Raw genomic sequence first — 18,009 nt, forward strand, 5'->3', positions numbered from 1 at the left:
TATTGAAGGCACAGCCAAAGGGACCATCTTAAAAGGGAGCAGCACTAAGGGGAAGGTTGTTATCTTCATGTGCAGCTTTTTAGACACCATATGATAGATACTAAGAAGAAAAATGTATTGGGAGAAACATTTCCTGCCCTATTGCCGGGAAGAGTTTCATCAGTTCTAAAAAATTAAGTCAGCCGTTAGACCACAGGAAAATGTTCTCACAGTTTTACTTAGAAAAGACTGGGGGAGCGGGGGCAATACTATTAGATACCAAGATCAGGTCGACGAATAAAAACAAATTTATAAACGTCCCTTAGAAAACTGTTGCTCGAGAAAGCACCGCGGAGCACTGCGAGCTAAAAGTGTTCTCAACCAATCCTGTTTGTTTCTTTATTAACAAAACGGAGCTGGAAATAACCGAGACCACCCAGGCGTGGCAATACTCGGAGGCCTTCTCAGCAGCAAATCGACTACAGATCCCAACATGCTTGGCGAAGAGTCCCCCCGGCGGAGGCTTGCTATTGGCTGAGGGTGACCCTCCCCTCTCTGCTCACGTCCCTCCGCTCTGTCGGGATGTCCTGGCGTTGCTCGGAGAGAGCAGGTGAAGGTGCCGGGAGGACCTATGGCAGCCGCGGCAGCAGCTCACGGGGGGCGCCGGTGTTTGTTCCTGCGAGCCGGCTTGCGAGGCCAGCTTGGCAGCCGAGGCTGTCGCTCCGGGGTGCCTGTGAGGCAGCAGCAGCAGCAGCAGCAGGCGCTCCGAGCTTCCGCGGCAGAGGTGAGCAAAGGGGGCCGCGTGGAGAGCCCCGGCGGAGTGGGGGGTTAGCTGAAACTTCCTTGGCGTGCAGAGAGGAAAGGAAGGGGAGGTTGGTGGTGCACTTGCGGTTCAACTGGTGTGCGGTGGGCTGGGCAGGTAAGTTGCTGGTACAGCGTGGATGATGTCTGCAGAAGAGGTCTGGGGGCTGGAACGCAGCTGGAAGTCGTCTCGTGTCCTTTGGAAGTGTAACCCTCCTAAGCCTACATACGTGGAATGAGTTGGAAAAGGAACCAGGCTCTGCTCGTGTTCAGAGGCAGTTTCTTCTGCCTTCGGCTTTTAAAATGGATTCTAGCTTGTGCCACATCCACTTGCAATCTACAAAAAACACTAGTGGATTACGAGTGACAACATGTTTATTCTTATCTTGGTAGCAGTATGTATTTTTGCAGTGGTGTACAGATGCCAGCATATCTTGATTGAAATGCAGAAGGGAGGAGGAGCTAAAAGTTGGCTTAAAAGCAATAGTTTTTTTAAAGGCCAAGGCAACATAGTTTGTTTGCAAAACTTGCAGTGAAACAAACTGAAGTCATAGATTCAAGTGGGTAGCCCTGTCAGAAGTAGCACAACAAAGTCATATTAGCTGTTTTGGGTATAAACAAATGTTTTGCTGTGAATACTGTTATGAGAAATTTGCTTTCCAGAGTGGCTGCTGGTTAAAATATACACACATGTATTTTGACAAGTATGGGCTTGGAGGTACCATGGATATAAGAACTGGAGTTTGTCACTTTCATAGAGAGTTGTCTTCTTCTTTTTATTATTATTAATTCAATTTATCACCCACCACTCTCAGCAAGCCAGCTTTAGCTTTAGAGTGCTGTGAGCAACTATTACTGTTAACTAATAAGAGGATATAGATAATATTGTTTGAAGCCAGCTGCTTGTTTCTGATTGTATCTGTAGTTAGTTCTAACTTTGTACTTTAAAAAGGGTCGGGATACAAAGAAATAACTGTCTGGTTATTACACAACTTCTTAATCTTTCCCCAGTGTGCCATGAAAGCATTTATTCTTGATATACAGATTGCCAGATCTCAGGTGTGAAGTCTGTTGAGCAATATCTCCTCGCAGCAAGTTGGAAGGGTGTAAAGTTCAGCCATTAGACTAATTATCTAAAACTAAATGGCTATGTGACACTCTTTCATGGCCAGGCAGTTAAATCCCAAGTGGGTCCTTGTAAATGTGTCCACCACACTGCTTGGATGGAGGGTTATAGGGCTCCATACCTGAGATCAAAGGATCAGAGTTTACAGTACAGTACTATTGGCCAGATTTGCACTTTTTGCCATTCAGTCTTGTGAAGAAGAAAAAATTGTGATTGGGGGAAAGTGCCATGCTAGGAATCAAACCTACCACTCTCTCACTGGATTGTTTTTTCAAATGGTTCAAGGAAAACAGAATGAGCTTGCTGATAGTAAAAAGAGCAATTCCATTTTAAAGAATCCACCATTCCAGGTTTGGGATTTTTGCTTGCCTCTCAGAGTTTATAGTTATGTGGCCAGTTGCTAAGGCAGGGGTAGTCAAACTGCGGCCCTCCAGATGTCCATGGACTACAATTCCCAGGAGCCCCCTGACAGCAAACGCTGGCAGGGGGCTCCTGGGAATTGCAGTCCATGGACATCTGGAGGGCCGCAGTTTGACTACCCCTGTGCTAAGGCTTTTAATACAATTGTAAACAAAGGTTGTCAAGAGTAGAGGATAGATTCAGTTGGGTAGCCATGGTGGTCTGAATCAGCAGAACAAAGTTTGAGTCCATTGGGACATTTAAGACCAATCAAGTTTTATTCAAGCTTTCATGTGTATGCACACTTCTGTGTGCATGAATTATCTTGAATAAAGGTTACAGAGGATTATCCCAGAAGTACTGGGCAGTGGCAAAGGGAATGACTGAGACAGCAGTGCCTGCTCATAATTACTTAATACAATCTTCTACTGTATCATGTTCCAGAAGTCTGAATGGCTCAATTCTCAATATTTTATAGTAATCCAGTTGTTGTGCGGTTAATGGTGAAATGAAGCAAATATGCAGAGTAATAAGGCGTATGTTGCATAAGTCTTTCAGGAGCTGCTGGGAGTTGAAAGTTGAAACACCCCTGTGTTCTGGGTGAAGTAAAAACAAGATAATCATGGAGAAAGCCTTAGACATCTTCCGCACGGAGGACTTGCTCAACCATTATGCCACACTAGAAATAAAGCCCATTTTATGTCTGAATAAAGTGGGCGCTAGGAGCCTGTCTTCTCTCGGCGCCAGGAGTGGCCTCACCGCGGCGAGGCTGTTCCCGGGGCCGAGAGAAGGCCGGCTCCCGCCCCGCCACCTTTCCCGAAGCGGCCATGTTGCAGCGATGTTGGGGGCGGAGTGTGGGGGTGGAGTCCGGGGCGGGCCAAGTGGCCAATTGGCCCCTGAGTGGCCCTCTCCGAGTTTTTATCCCAGATGGGTCCCGCCCTAACTCCTCCCCCAGAGCCCTTACTCCTTTATTTATGCCGCGCCGCGGGGTGAGGGCTTAAAGATTGCCACCTTTTTGTTTGCCACAGGATAGCTGTCCCAATTTTTAACCCTATGACCTTTGGCCTCGTTCACCCCTGTCCATCTCCAGATTTTTTTTACCCACATGAGGTATCCAGTGGACAGGAAGTGAACACTTCCCATCTTTTTTCGTTGTTAATCGTGTGGCACAAATTCCCAATCACCTTCCAATGCTGAGAGGCTGATTCTGTGAAGGCTCAAGGGAGTGGCAGGTTACAGTGGATGAGCGATAGGGTTGTGATTGTCCTGCATAGTGCAGGGGGTTGGACTAGATGACCCATGAGGTCTCTTCCATCTCTATCATTCTATGCTATCTTTTCACATTTGATGTCAACTTCATCTTCACACCTATGTTCCACCTAGCAATGTTTAATGAAGATGTTATTGTGAGCGGAGTTGTTGTTTGAGGACACATACTATCCCCATTTCCAATAAGCCTTCCCTCTCCAAAACTGTGGGTGAAAGCTGTATTAAACTACAATAAATTTTTCTTCTGAAAGGAGTGGTCGCTTAAGCATGCAGACTGTCCCTGTTGTCAGTAGTACCCTCCCGCCTCCCCAGAACTGTGGGCAAAAGGTGTCCTAAACTACAGTAAAGATGTTCTTGAGAAAGGAGTGATTGATTAATTACACAGACTGTCCTTGTTCCCAGTAAAACCAAGTATAAATTAGAATCCTAAAGAAAAAGAAGGAAAGTTGCCGGCCAAACATGGCAGTGATTGGGTGGGGGTTGCTATTTCGTTCTGTTGGAATTGTATTGTAGCACAATTGGCAATGGCTTTTTCTAAAGGCCAGGAAAGATGGCGAGGGTCGGTGACAGAAGTGATGCTCGGGGGTGGGGCTACAAGGGCAGGGAAAGCATGACTGGGGGCAGCCCAACTTTTTTGCTTATGCGTGGCCCAGGCCTGACATATACCCCATTGTGGTCTGCAGCAAAAAGGGAGCACAGATTCCCTTGCTGCAGGGCAACCAAGGACCTGAGTTCGGCTAAGCCTGGGTCTGCCCTGGACCGGGTTCAATCCCCTGCCAAAGTGGCAGTTAGCAAACAAGTGGCAGTTAGCAAACATGTGCAAACAAGTGTTGTAAAAAGTAAAGGTATCCCCTGTGCAAACACCGAGTCATGTCTGACCCTTGGGGTGACGCCCTCTAGCATTTTCATGGCAGACTCAATACTGGGTGGTTTGCCAGTGCCTTCCCCAGTCATTACCGTTTACCCCCCAGCAAGCTGGGTACTCATTTTGCCGACCTCGGAAGGATGGAAGGCTGAGTCAACCTTGAGCCGGCTGCTGGGATTGAACTCCCAGCCTCATGGGCAAAACTTTCAGACAGCTGCCTTACCACTCTGCACTACAAGAGGCTCTTATAAACAAGTGTTGACAGCAGCCTAATCTGTCATGTGGAAGATAGAGAGCACCGTAAGTAAAGTAGCAGTATGTAGAACTGTCACCCAAAATGTAATATTGGCTACTGGTTTGAAAATTTAAATAAAAATTTGAACTTTAAATTATTTAAAATACAGCCTTCAACAGAAAGCACAAAAATTCTGCAGAGCAGCTAGCACGTAACTTTTGACATTAAACATGAGATTACATTGCTACCCCTGCATGAAAATGTGTTTGATCAAAATCAGTTATTTATCATCATTGTCACTGTTATATATATGAATTCTTGTGTATATATCTTTATATACATGGTATAGTTTAAGAAATCAGAACAATTTTGTGGAGATAACATTCTAACAATTTTCAGTAATAATTTTTATTGTCTCCCAATTAGTTTGCACAGTAAAAGACATGGATCTATATCAGCTATTAGAATGCTTGGGACAAGTCATTCATATTACAACAATTGATAAGCCATAATAAGATAATTCCACACACTGATGTCTCGGTTAGAAATAAAAATATAATCTATCATCATCTTCAATTGAAAACCATTTATATTATCCCACAGAGTGGACTACTTAAATCACTAGTCAGTAAGATTAAATCATGGTTTTCTACATGAAGACTCATTCTTGCTGGTATATTTTAAAAATCTACAACCAGGTGAAGGCTTCATTTTGAGAATAATAACTTTTCAAATTAGTTTTACAGTTATATTAAAAATATGAAAGGCTCACATTTCTGCTTACAAATTAGTGAAACTGCTTAATCAACCACATCTTATAAATTAGCAGTTATTTATCAGAAGAGTTCTGGAAAATGTTAGGTTAATTAGGAAAGAAATGGTGATTTCCATAATATGTGGTGGTGTATTGAGGGAAATGATTGCTAATACTGTGCTAAAAATTCAACATATTGATCTTTTCCCTCTTATAATCTTCCTGTTTGTAAGATTATAAGATATAAGATAAATTATATAATTGCAGTTCAAGAATAAAATCTAGAATGCATATTAAATCCTTCAGTCCACCAGAGTGCTCTGGACCTGTTGTGGTATTGCACTGTTGCATCATTATACTATTTTATTATATTGTTATACTGTTATATTATTCTGTTATATTGTTACAACCACTGTTATTAATTACTGTATGTTTTTAACGAAGACTGTTTCATGTATTGTTGACTAGTTTAATGTAAACCGCCCTGAGCCTTCGGGGAGGGCGGTATATAAATCTAAATAAATAAATAAATAAATAGTGTCTTCTAGATTGGAAATTGCAAGTCTGTATGGAAAAGAATGACTAGTCTACAATATGGGGTTGAGCCAGTTGACAGTGCTTCAGAGATCTAAAATGAAATCAGTGCTGCTTCTCTGTATTACAGTAGATTAGAAATTCCCAACCAGGGGTCTGTGGACTTTCCTCTCCTCCCTTAATGGACCTGGCCACAAGCTAGGGAACCAGCTGCTTCAATTGCTCTCCTCCCCCCACCCCCCCATGAGTGAATTATCTCATGGTTTCTGCACCGGGGCAGGGGCAGGGCTTGCATGCCTACTCCTTTAAGCCGTTACATAGTTGGTAAATTGACTGTCAGCAACAATAATGAGAAAGCTTCTATTTTAGTGTCATTCATTTCTAATAGTTGTTACCCAACCCAACACTAACCACTACATGATGCTATATCAGCATGGTGTCCCTCATGAGCACTGCACACTACAGGTACTGCGAGAAAGCTGACCTCTGCAATGTAAGCCCATCATATTTGTTTTAGTTATTGAAATGTGTGTCCTGTTCACTTAATTCTCTTCTTCTCTGCCAAGGTGTTTTTGCATGCATTTTTATGGGTGCCTGCAGAATCATGATGATTTGCAGACAGAAAATCATCAATGCATTTTGTCTTTAACATGATGGAGTTTAAATCAAGACCGGCCGCTTGCTCTGAAATGTTCTAAAACCAAACCAGTTTGATCTGTCACTTCTCTCTGACATATTCCATTTCATTAAACACTGGCATGGCATAAGAAAAGTAGTTAATAAAAGAAAGGATTTATTGATCACTCCTTCTGACCTTTGTTATTCTCCCTACTGTGTAATCTGTAATGTAGTCAAAGCTTAACGTAGAAACATGTAGAGCAGCTCAATACTTAGCAAATAAGCAATGGCCCTCATAAGGATTAGTAGTGACAGATTGGGGACAATGGACTGAGATTTTCTGTAACTTTGTAAGGAGGGCTGGAAGGATGTGAATTTGATACCTGTCGTGGAAGATGGCAAGAATAGCTGTAGACATCTCAAAGAAAAATGATATATTATTTGCTGAATGTCAAGTAGAGGGAAGCATTCGTGCTCACTAAAAAGGTGCACTAGAGTCAAGGCCGTGTGTTTCTCCTGAACTTTGAATATGATTCATTTTTGACTAATGCATTGTTTGGGGGGTGTATGGCAATAACTGTGGCTTCTAATTTTTATGACTACTTGTTAAAATTTCCGGCTAGGGTGCCATTAAAATCCAACCATTAATTTTGTGTAATGGGAGCTATGGTGTAATTATAAATTGGGCTTGTAATTACCTCTTTCTTATGACACCAATTACTGGACACATTTCAGTGGGTAATTTGCTCTATACTGTGAGCCATATACCTCTTAAAAAAGGGATAACTGGTTTTCTGAATAGCTGTCCAGACTGAGATCCATTCTTTCTTTGGGTTTCAGTCTGAAACTGTTGTTATTCATTTTTGTGAAATGTTGAGAACAGAACTAAAAAGTCCTTCCCATTTCCCCTCTGGACTGTGAATGCTAGATGATTGTTTAAAAAGCTCTGCTGATATAAGCTCTTGCAACCTTGAGAATATGGTTGCCTCCTTCCAGGTGATGGCTAGAGATCTCCCGCTAACTTGGTGCAGTGGTTAAGAGTGGTGACCTCTAATATGGAGAACCGAGTTGGATTCCCCACTCCCCCACCTGCAACCAGCTGGGTGACCTTGGGCTAGTCAGTTCTCTCAGGGCTCTCTCAGTCTCACCCATCTCACAGGACTGTCTGATGTGGGAGGAAGAAAGGTAGGCAATTTTCAGCTGTTTTGAGACTCCTTCAGGTAGTAAAAAGCTAAGTAAAAAAAACCCCCCAACTCTTCTATTATGACTGATCTTCAGCTGACAGATCAGTTTAACTGGAGAAAATGGCTTCTTTGGTAGGTGGACTGTATGGCACTAGGCCGCAAGCCCCACCCTGCTCAGCTCCACCCCCCCCCCCCCAAATCCCCAGGTATTTCTCAGCCCTACTTGAGATTTCAGAAGGAAACATGCATTCGTGTATTGCAAAAGGGAAATAGAAGCCGACTCAAAACTAATGTGTGCTGACCTATTTTGGGGGGTGGGGTGGGGACAGCTCTAAGCATATATGCTTTCCAACAAAGGGCTAACTTAGAAGGGACTTCTCTGTGTTACAACACATAGGTATGGTTTTTCTGGGACCACAGAAGTGCAACCCCTGGTACTTGAAAAGCTTTCTGGACATGATGGCAGGGAGGAGAACTTCCCCTCTCTCCCGAAGTGGGAGCCTAACTTGAACTGTTCTTTGAAACTTGTATAGGACAGGCTTTGTGCAAGGGAGGACACTAAGATGCAGTTGTAAAATTTACTGTGGTGGGATTTTGAAGTCATCCATAGGAAAAAAATGCTATTCTGTACTGGACAGTTTGTGTTTAATTTCAAAGAAATCTTACAACGGAACCATGTCAGGATGACACAGCAGTTCAAATGATAATATGTTTTCAGGTGCTAGGATAGATTAAAAATTTGCAGACACTCTCTTGTACCAATAGGCTGTTGCAATTTAAAAGTTAATAAACCTTCACATTTAGGTAAAAAGAGATGTTGTCGATGTGTTTATTCCTCCTAGCATCATATTCACAGATTGCACACTGAAGTAGCCTCCTTTCTTTTCTCTTCTGCCATCGTGTTCTGTGATAACTTTTTTAATTGGGAAAAGCACCTGACAGCAAGAAGACTCGTGCTGTGCATTTTAGAGCTGTATAGCTAAAGATTTCTTGCAGCAAGCTGTGATGAAGCTAACCCTGTCTGCTCTTCAGAACCCACTGGAGCTAATCACAGTCCAACTTCACTGAGAATTTATTTGACCAGCTCTGAACAAGTAAAAGATCTGCCTGCACTACAACGGATTGGCTCTTATGAATTGTCAGCAGAAGGCACCATCATTCACAAACCATTCCCTTCCCCTGTTGGTCTTCTCTAAACCTGGGAAACTTTACTCCAAGAGTCTAATAGTCACGTGAGTCTAGGCGGCTGCAGTTGGGAAGGAAAACGGATGAAATCACACTTCCTGCCTCTTCTATCAGTGTGAGGGGGGGTCACTATGTTGGCACTGATGCCTCCCAACCTGTATGATTACATGAACGCCGTAATTCTGGGAATAAATTTTTTTGTAGTTGGAAAGGACTTGAGGGAGACACGAGAAAGATCCACAGTCATTTTGTCTGCAAATTGTGGGATCCATCTCAGTGTTTTGTTGAATTATTCAGTGTTGAATTACTGTTGATGACAGACAGCTTCTACGTTGAAAAGGATACCTACAGCTCTTGTTGTCATTCTAACTCTGAAGTCAAATGCAAACACAACATGATCTAAAGTTTAAAGTTTCAGGAAAGTTAATCAGGATATCCTTGGAGATGCAGGAAGGGTGGAGTAAATATTACAGTAGCTGAACTGATGCTAGTAAGACTCCCTGTAATGCTTTCTTAGTCCAGTGAACAACACTGTAAAAGGGAAAGGGCTATGATTCAATGCTAGAGCATCTGCTTGGCATACAGAAGGTCCCAGGTTCAATCTCTGGCATCTCCAATTTAAAAGGTCAGGTGGTTGGTGATGTGAAAGACCTCTGCTTGAGACCCTGCATCCTCTGTAGTCTGTACTGCCCTTGAAAGACCAAGGTCTGATTCAGTATAAGGCAGCCTCAGATATGTTCATATTTGTTCAGAACAAAAGGAACTGGGGAGCTGAGAATTTGGAGAACTTGCTAAGTCTATTATTACAATGCTATATCAATATAAGTATGCACAAAAATAGACTGGGGGGAGGGTGCTATGATGCCACCAATTATGACAGCCCCCTTTCTTGAAAATCCTGATTATATAAGGCATGTGGGGGGAAACTCCCTCCATAACTATGTAAATGCAGTAGGAGGGCACATGTGTGGAAAAACTGGGCCCAAGTTAATTTCAGTGCTTGCAAACCGACTACCAGGAAAATCAAGAGCAGGTCAAGCATGCTGAAAAGCCTTCATTTCACCAGCATTGCCCAGAAGGCTAACTCTTCCCAATGAGCCACGATATTATTGTGTACACACCTCATTCCAGCCCCTCTCGCTGACCAGTTTTATACCTCCAGACATTGATGGGCTTCTGACAACTACCACTGCCTCCTGATACCATCCTCAGGTGCTTCCTTTCTGTTTAGCCAGTCTGGGAGTTGTCAGGAACCAGCTCTTCTGGAAGATTCCTAAATGGCCTGACCTGTTTGTCCAGTTGAGACATTGCATAGGACAGCTCTGTGGCTTAAGGGTAAGGATTCTGCCATGGTGTTTCCAATGGAATGGCTTTAGCTGCTTCACATTCATCTGGATATGGGGTGGAACATTTGATTAACTGGCAACTCCCATTCCCTGTAAGTATCAAAATAACCAAACTTTTCTGGTACTTGGCTCTTGATGCAAATAATTCAAGAGGGTGGTGCATGGAAAACATTCAGAGACAGAAGAAAATATTTTTCTTAAGTAAAACTGAAATATTGCAAATATTTCTAAATCCAGCCAATTTTTTTATCTTAGCTAAACAGCAGAGTGATTCAAAGTGCTGGTTGGCATATGTTAGCATTGAGCACTTTCATCACTCATTATAATGCTGTCTGAACAGTAGTGTGTTATTAATACCAACTTAGCAGCTGCACTAATTCTTTTGAACACAGAGACTCTGATAGCCATGGTAAGCTAAAAATTGACCAAGTTAAGCTATAAAATTGATTTATTTAACTATGGTTTGTGAAACAGTATTTGGCTCCCAGATAATCAGCCCTAGCAAGGTGTCTCTAGCTAGAAAGTACTTGAGAGTAGTTTTGGAGGACAGACCAGGATATATGCTTTAGTAGGTCACACAACACCATAGTTAAGATGAATTGTGGGTAATAAGTCAACTTCAGATGATGGTTTCAGATCCTGATTTGGCAGGCTCTAACCAGCCATTCTTAATGGAGGAGCCTGCAGTGAGACAATCCTATCAGCATAGCTTAATTAAACCATAGTTTTGTCTGAACTGAGTCATCCAATCATTCCATTCATCTAGGACAGCTTGCTTTTTGTGCGGCAACATTGATTGTAAACTAGTTGTTGTCTTTTTATTTCTTGGATATTTATTTCTTTTTATTTCATGGATACCTCTATCCGTGGCAGATGACATGCAGAGAGAAAATGATCACTGCTTGGAAGCAAAGTACATTTTCATTGTCAAGTATCACTTTATCATTTCCATCAGGAGAATAAGTCACTGTGTTTTATGTGAATTGAGCCAGGAGAAGAAATGTAACTGTGCCTGGGGGGAGGAGGCAATATAACTATTAAGTCCTTTAACTTGTAGCTTATTAAATAGAGCAGTGAACACCCCCACCCCCAGGTCTGAGTATTGCTAATTCCATACACTGTTTCTGTTTCTCAGAGGAAAATCCAGCTGCAAAATAACATAGAGTGCATGATTCAGTGTGTAGGGAATAAGCCAATGTAGGGAATAAGCCAATTCAAGCATCAGATTCCTGCTGAGCATTTTAAAAAATGCCCTGGTCCACAATGCTGATTTATTGATAGGGGAACATCAATAGCCATGGCCTGGGGGGGAACTGCAACAGAAGTGACATTGCGTCCCTCTTGCACCCCTCTTCACCTGATCAGCGCAGCAAGGATGATTAGGAGGCTGCTTCTGGTCTTGGTCTGAGGCCAGCCATGTAGATGGGCCTGCCTGCCCAGAAGATGCTGGCCCGTCTTAGCATGTGGGGAAGGGAAGAGGCGAGGAGGAGGAGGGAGGAAATTCAGCCCACCCGCCAGACCGCGCACAGGACCTATGGTCTGAGAGTGGCAGCAGCGGTAGGGGGCAGCCCCAAGTGTCTTGTTAGTAGTGGTTGTGGTGGGGTGAGGGTTTGCATTCCACCACTGCTACTCTTGCCAGCAGTAGCAACTGCTGTCCCCACCACCATCCTGCCATCGCCACCACCGTTGTCAGTCTTCAGGAGCAGCCCACTGCTTTGAGGGCTGGAGAGCCCCAAGGCTGGACCCAGGTGGCCAATGAGTCAGCATTCTGGGTGTGCACTGAGGCTGGGATCTTGGCCTCGCCGACATTGCTGAGCATGCTGTCCAATACCAAAAGCCGGGGGAAGGGGAGGGAGGCAGAGAGGGAAGGAAGGTGTTGCTGCTGCCGCCTCTCCTCTTCCTCTCCAGCCCATGTGTGGAGCAGTCACACTGCACCCCTTCATTCTGGCACATGACCACACCACCTGGGCAGATATGCCCCACTAGTTGTAATTAGCAGTGCCAAGAGGAAGTAGTGCAATTGGCTGCTAAGGGCAGCAGATGAAGTGGCGGCAATGCTGCAGATGGGGCCTTCCAGTGCACATCAGCTACTGGGGAGGAGGTTGCTGCTGCTGCAGCTCTCAAACAGGGTTGGGGTAGAACAGGTGGGAGCATTTCCCAGGGCCGGGGAAGTACCGGGAAAGTACTGCCGAGTTAAGTGTATAGGATTGCTTCCCTCTTAATAGTTGAATAGATGATGGAATTTGACCAGGTGGAAGGAGACTGCACCTGCTGAGAACTAGGCAATTAGTAAAGGCAAAAGACAGCTTCATCTGTAACTGATGTTTCAAGTTCTTTGAAGTGGAAGAAAAGATACAGTGTTATTTGTACACACACATATATATAACTCAAGATGGTAATAGTTGCAGAGAAAGCACTTTCCGCTTATTCTTATGGCCTGATCAGCTCATATTTTATAATTCCCTCTTTCTCATTTGCTTTCTTTCTTTCCTTCATCCTCACTCCCCCCCCCCCCTTCCTCTTCCTTCCTTCCAGTTGTTTCCTCCAGAGAAACTAGTGCCTGGAGATCAGATGTTATTCATGAAGATCTCCAGGCTCTTACCTGAAGGTTGGCAAGCCAGCTGCCCAGTCCGCCCTGCCTGACCATGAGGTTCCCACATAGATTTTATGCAAGAATGAGATTTTCACATCACTTTTTTTCAGTTCTAATCATTACTCTCAGAAGTTGAATGAGGCTAGAAGGCTTTGAGCCTTAGAAGTGACCATTGTTCGGTTTATGGGAAGCATACTATCTGAAGCAAGTGCATTGAGGTAGAAACGACTAGCAGCCAGGGGCAAACTCACTGCGAGCTTGCCAGATTGCCCCTGGTCAGGCTGGGGAATGAAGTTGTGTTGCCTCCCTTTTGGTCCAAAGATTGGTCTGGCCCCGCTCACTCTCCGCCCACCTAGGCCTTAGCTTTTTATATTATACAGTGAAGCGAAGCTGTTCCAGATGAGGCTTTAAAAGTTCATGGAAGTTCATGAACCACTAGCAATTCAATTTGTGCCCATCCTCAGTGCAGAGGCATCAGCTAGTTTCTAGTAATGTACCATATTTGCCGGTGTATAAGATTACTTTTCCCCCCTGAAAAACATGCCTCCAAGTGGGGGGATCGTCTTATACGCCGGGTGCACTTCAGTTGGGATAGACATAGCTGCCCATAGTGGCCTCCCGATGCTCGCCCGGTGCCCATAGTTTAAGGTGACCAGAATTAAGGGACGCCGAGGTGGAGGCGGAGGTGGCGGCGGAGGCGCTCCCCCCCCCACTGGGCTCACCAACTCTGCTGCTGTCTTGTGAACTCCTCCCGGCTCGGAACTCGCTGGGCCACCAAACTTGTGCCTGTGTGCACGACCCACCTCGCCACGGCAGCGACGGGCCCTCCCTCCCACAAAATACTCTGAAGCGGGAGGGGGGAGAGAGAGAGAGAGCTCCTGACGGCCGGCTGGGTGAGCCAGTGGCAAAGTAGTGGAAAGGAGGAGGATGCTGGGGAGAGGGGGAGGTGCCAGCCTCTGCTCCCCTCCCTTCCCTTGGTGTTTTGAAGCCGCCCCCATTCAGGAAGAGAGCACACACGGCCAGCCCGGCGCGCAGGGAATGCTGCTTCTTGATCTGCCCTCCGCTCGCTTGCTCGCTCCCTCTTTGTTTGCAGTTAAGCTGTTTCAGTTCAATGCACAGACGCGCCACCTCTGAGAGAGAGAGAGAGAGTTACCCCTCTCCTCTCGCCTTTTTTGGGGGAAGGGAGCTAATCACTAATCCGAGCATAGTTTCTTGCTTTCTTTTCTTTTTTTATGGCTCTCTCTCTCTTTCTCCCTCTCCCCCCCCCCCCTTCTGATGCTCTTTTACGTTTTATTTGGTGTGTGGAAGAGGGGGTAGTCTTATATGTCAAGTATATAACAAACTCTATATGTTGAGTGGAAATGTTGGGGGGTGGTCTTATACACCCAGTCGTCTTATACGCCGGGAAATACGGTAGTTATATGGAGAATACACATGACATTCATGTCATAAGTGCCATTATTACATTATAATCTTATTACATTTTATGTCCTCTAATTTGCTGCATGTTTAGCTGTTCTGTGCACGTGTGTGTATTTGGGGTGATTCCACTTAGGAAGGATAGCAGCAGTTGGGTACAAGCTTATTCATGATATTAATACTGCTCTAGAGTTTAGCATTTTACCAAAGAGGCTGATATATATTTCATATAATATATAATTCCTAATAAAATAGCAAACCTTTGTAAACATTGTGTTCCTTTTCATCCAATTCTCATAAATGTTTTATCTTTGAGGTTATAGTTTGTACTATGCCAAGTAAGTGGTACACAAATGAACTAGCCTGACTTCTTGATTACTTTCTTTATGAGAACAAGATTAGGAATTGAAGGAAGTTTGCTAATGATCTGATCTTAAAGATGAATATAACTTTGTCTTAAATACAGGAGATTACAAGAAGGAAAGAATTCCTAAGTGAACACACAGCCCCTTTCTCTGCTTTCTTGACTGACCAATTTGGTCGCCAGCACAACTACTTGAGGATCTCCCTAACTGAGAAATGCAACCTCAGATGTAAGTCTCTGTCTTTTAGAAGTATGCTTGTGGAGTCCCAGGCCATGTTCCAATGGCAAGCAATAACTGCACCATCTTTAAATACAATGGCAACATGACTTCCACTGAACCAAACTTTTATGTGACTGGCTCTGTTCTCCAATAACTAACACAGTCAGGTGGCAGTCCCATTGTCTAGCTGGATTGTATGGCAAGTTGCCATTTTAGTACTGTGCATCTCCTGCACTTTGTATCATGGTATGTTGTCAACCAGAAATACTGACTAAAAATCCAATCAGCGCACGTGGATGCTGTTATGATATGAGGTCCTGATTATGTGGAAGAGTTTTCAGTGGTAGCTGCAATCACTGTGGTAATGCATTATTTGATGAAAAAGGAGGTGAAGCAGGATTGTGTCTTTCTATTTCCTCTCATAGAAGCAACTCTATTCCAGGTAGGAACAGAATAATTTGTTGCCACTGACCAAGAAAATGGCCTAGATGAAAATATGGAGGTATTGTAAAAACCATATAGGGCTAAAGTAAACTTTGGCTGTTACCCACATGGGTGTGTTGCTCCCGCTTGGTTTCCTTAAATCAGGGCTGTTTTCAGGAGGATCCAGACACACACAAAAAGACACTCCTCAATTCATCCTGCTTCCATGTTCTCCCCCACAGTCAAGGCAACTCTTCATGCTGTGTGGATGGGAAGGCATACATTTTTATGCCACATTACCGACATTATGGCGGAAACTGCTGTGTTGACTCAATGGCAAATGCCTCTGCACTCTAGCAGCAATGGGTTCTAGGAAAAATGTAGTCAAAATGTGAATGTTTTATTTTGTGGTATATTTCAGGTCAGTATTGTATGCCAGAGGAAGGAGTCCAGCTAACTCCCAGGGCTGAACTATTGACCACGAAAGAAATAATCACACTTGCCAGACTCTTTGTGAACGAAGGAGTGAACAAGATCCGACTGACAGGAGGGGAGCCTCTTATCCGGCCTGATGTGGTGGATATTATAGGTGTCTGTCTTCTTCATTCTATGTGTAACTAGTATCAAAGCCCATTTTAAAAATGGGCTTTGAAAGGCCTCTCGGTGGCAAGAGGGCTTTGCAGCCCAAATGGAAGAGAATCCTCCCCCCTCCGCCCCGCGCCTGCAGAAGGGAAGGGGCTGTTTGGGAGGGGCCCCTTCCCCACGGCCCCTTCCCTTTGGCCCCCAAAGCGCTCTCGCCGTCTCTCCGAGGCAATGAGAGGGCTTTGGGGGTCGAAGGGAAGGGAATCCTCCCACCCCGCTCCGCGGCTGCTGTCCTTTGGGCGCCCTTCCCCTGCCGCCCCCCACCCCCAGGGCACTTACATGGCAGCTTAGGCCTTAGGGCATTATTACTAACAGTGAGCCCACTGTTACAGATGTCTGTGGGGTTCTCTGGTGCACACAGCTGAATTTACATTACTGTGCCATTCCATGGGAAAGTTGTCACCCACAGTGCTCTTAGCAATTCATACAGCTCTTGATATATGCTCTGTTCACAAAGTGGTAGCTGAATATAGGAGCAGGGATTAATCTGTGCACATTTGCCAAGCAAAATGACCACCTGTACTGCCAAAAGGCAAAAACAGGTGTTAAGAAGGTATCACTCACTGCTTCAGTTTAGTTCTAGTAAATGTAGTCAACATTTGGCCATGGTTTTCTATTGTCTCATCTGGTTCTACCCATAATCTCTGTTTGGGGTGGGGGATGCCACATGTGAAGCATGATCTGTGTTTTGCATTACAGTGCAATACACTTCTGTAGCTCTAGCATTGGTTCACAGAAGTGTATGTTTTTCCCATTTCCCATTCATTCGATGTGGATATTTTTATTGAAATGTGCAGGGGAGGAGATGGAACAATGGATGCTGCCTTTCCAGTGAGAATAGGCAGCAAAATAGACATGTATAGACATGTGTCTTTCTGATTCAGCTAAGTCTAGAATTAACATCCGGTCCTGGATATGTTTAATTGAAAATAAGCCGCGCTGTGCTCAGTGGGTTTTACGAGCAGGTGGATATGGAGATTTGTCCTAACACTGCTTTTCTTGTTATCCTGGGTTTTTCAGCACAGCTGCAAAAGCTAGAAGGATTACAAACCATTGCTATCACAAGCAATGGGATCAATTTGGCTCGACTGTTGCCCCGGTTGAAGGAGGCTGGCCTGAATGCCATTAACATTAGCTTGGACACGTTGGTTCCTGCCAAGTATGAATTCATTGTTCGTCGGAAAGGTACTGCTATAGCCCTGCTTTTTGGGTCTTTTTTACAATAACATTGTAGCATTTTCATCTTTATACTGTGTGTGGATATGGATGTCGATCTGATTTCCCATTGATGTGGAATGAGAAATTTGAAAGCCTAACTGAGGAATATGTACCCTTGACCCAGAGCTGTTAATGATCTCTTTAATTCTCTTTCACAAGCAAAGTTTCTTCACTATTGCAGCTGGTGCATGAAGCAAAATGTAAGTGGCTAAAAGTCAGGATGACTCAGACTTTGTGGCTGAGTGACCCTTCCTCTGTTTCCAGTGTCAGAGTACTAGGCAAAGTGTTCCAGGCACAGCAAGTTATAAAGGGTTGTAAAGGAAAGGATAGGTGAGTGCTTTGCCAGTGGGTGCTGTGGCACTCTCTAGCAGCCTAAATTTTTTCTGCAGATGACCTGACTCCTTAAAAGGGATGTATGAGACATAAGTTGGCAAAGAAGGGCCAGAGGATTGTTTCATATAAATGGAGTAACATGGGGGTAGGAATATCAAGCAGGAGTCCCAGAGAGCTCAGAATAAATTCATACAGATGAAAGAATCCCAGAAAAGGAAGAGATAACCAGGATTTGAATGGTAGAACTTTTTAAATGATAAGAACTAGGGACATTTTGCAAGAGGTTAGAGAGGACAGGAAAGATGCAGTTGGGCCCTAGCAATCTGGGGGAGGGGAGAAAATTTTTTGGCAAAGGCATTCTTAATTGAGAAGAGATAAGGCTGTTCAGTTGGTTTTGCCTGTAGCCCATAGCAGTAAATATCTTAACATCAAAATCAGTTTTAAAAGACTTCATAGAATCATGGAGTTGGAAGGGGACATTCAGGCCATTTAGTCCAACCCC

At 44.2% G+C, this 18,009-nt stretch overlaps 1 protein-coding gene across 4 annotated transcripts in view; it reads left to right on the top strand.

The window, feature by feature from the left end:
• Positions 1-527: 527 nt before the first annotated feature.
• The window catches only part of MOCS1 (molybdenum cofactor synthesis 1), a 41,501-nt gene continuing 24,019 nt past the window's right edge, over positions 528-18,009 (top strand). For 2 of the 4 annotated variants that reach the window (XM_077341860.1, XM_077341870.1), the window contains exons 1-4: positions 530-763; positions 14,774-14,900; positions 15,736-15,903; positions 16,977-17,141. In XM_077341860.1, coding sequence (XP_077197975.1) covers positions 611-763; positions 14,774-14,900; positions 15,736-15,903; positions 16,977-17,141 — 613 coding nt within the window. In that variant the 5' untranslated portion in view covers positions 530-610. Of the gene's footprint in view, positions 764-14,773; positions 14,901-15,735; positions 15,904-16,976; positions 17,142-18,009 lie in introns of all 4 variants that reach the window. The other 2 variants (XM_077341849.1, XM_077341851.1) reach the window with 2 other exon arrangements.

This window comes from Paroedura picta, chromosome 1 (assembly GCF_049243985.1).
Source record: "Paroedura picta isolate Pp20150507F chromosome 1, Ppicta_v3.0, whole genome shotgun sequence".
Lineage (NCBI taxonomy): Eukaryota > Metazoa > Chordata > Lepidosauria > Squamata > Gekkonidae > Paroedura > Paroedura picta.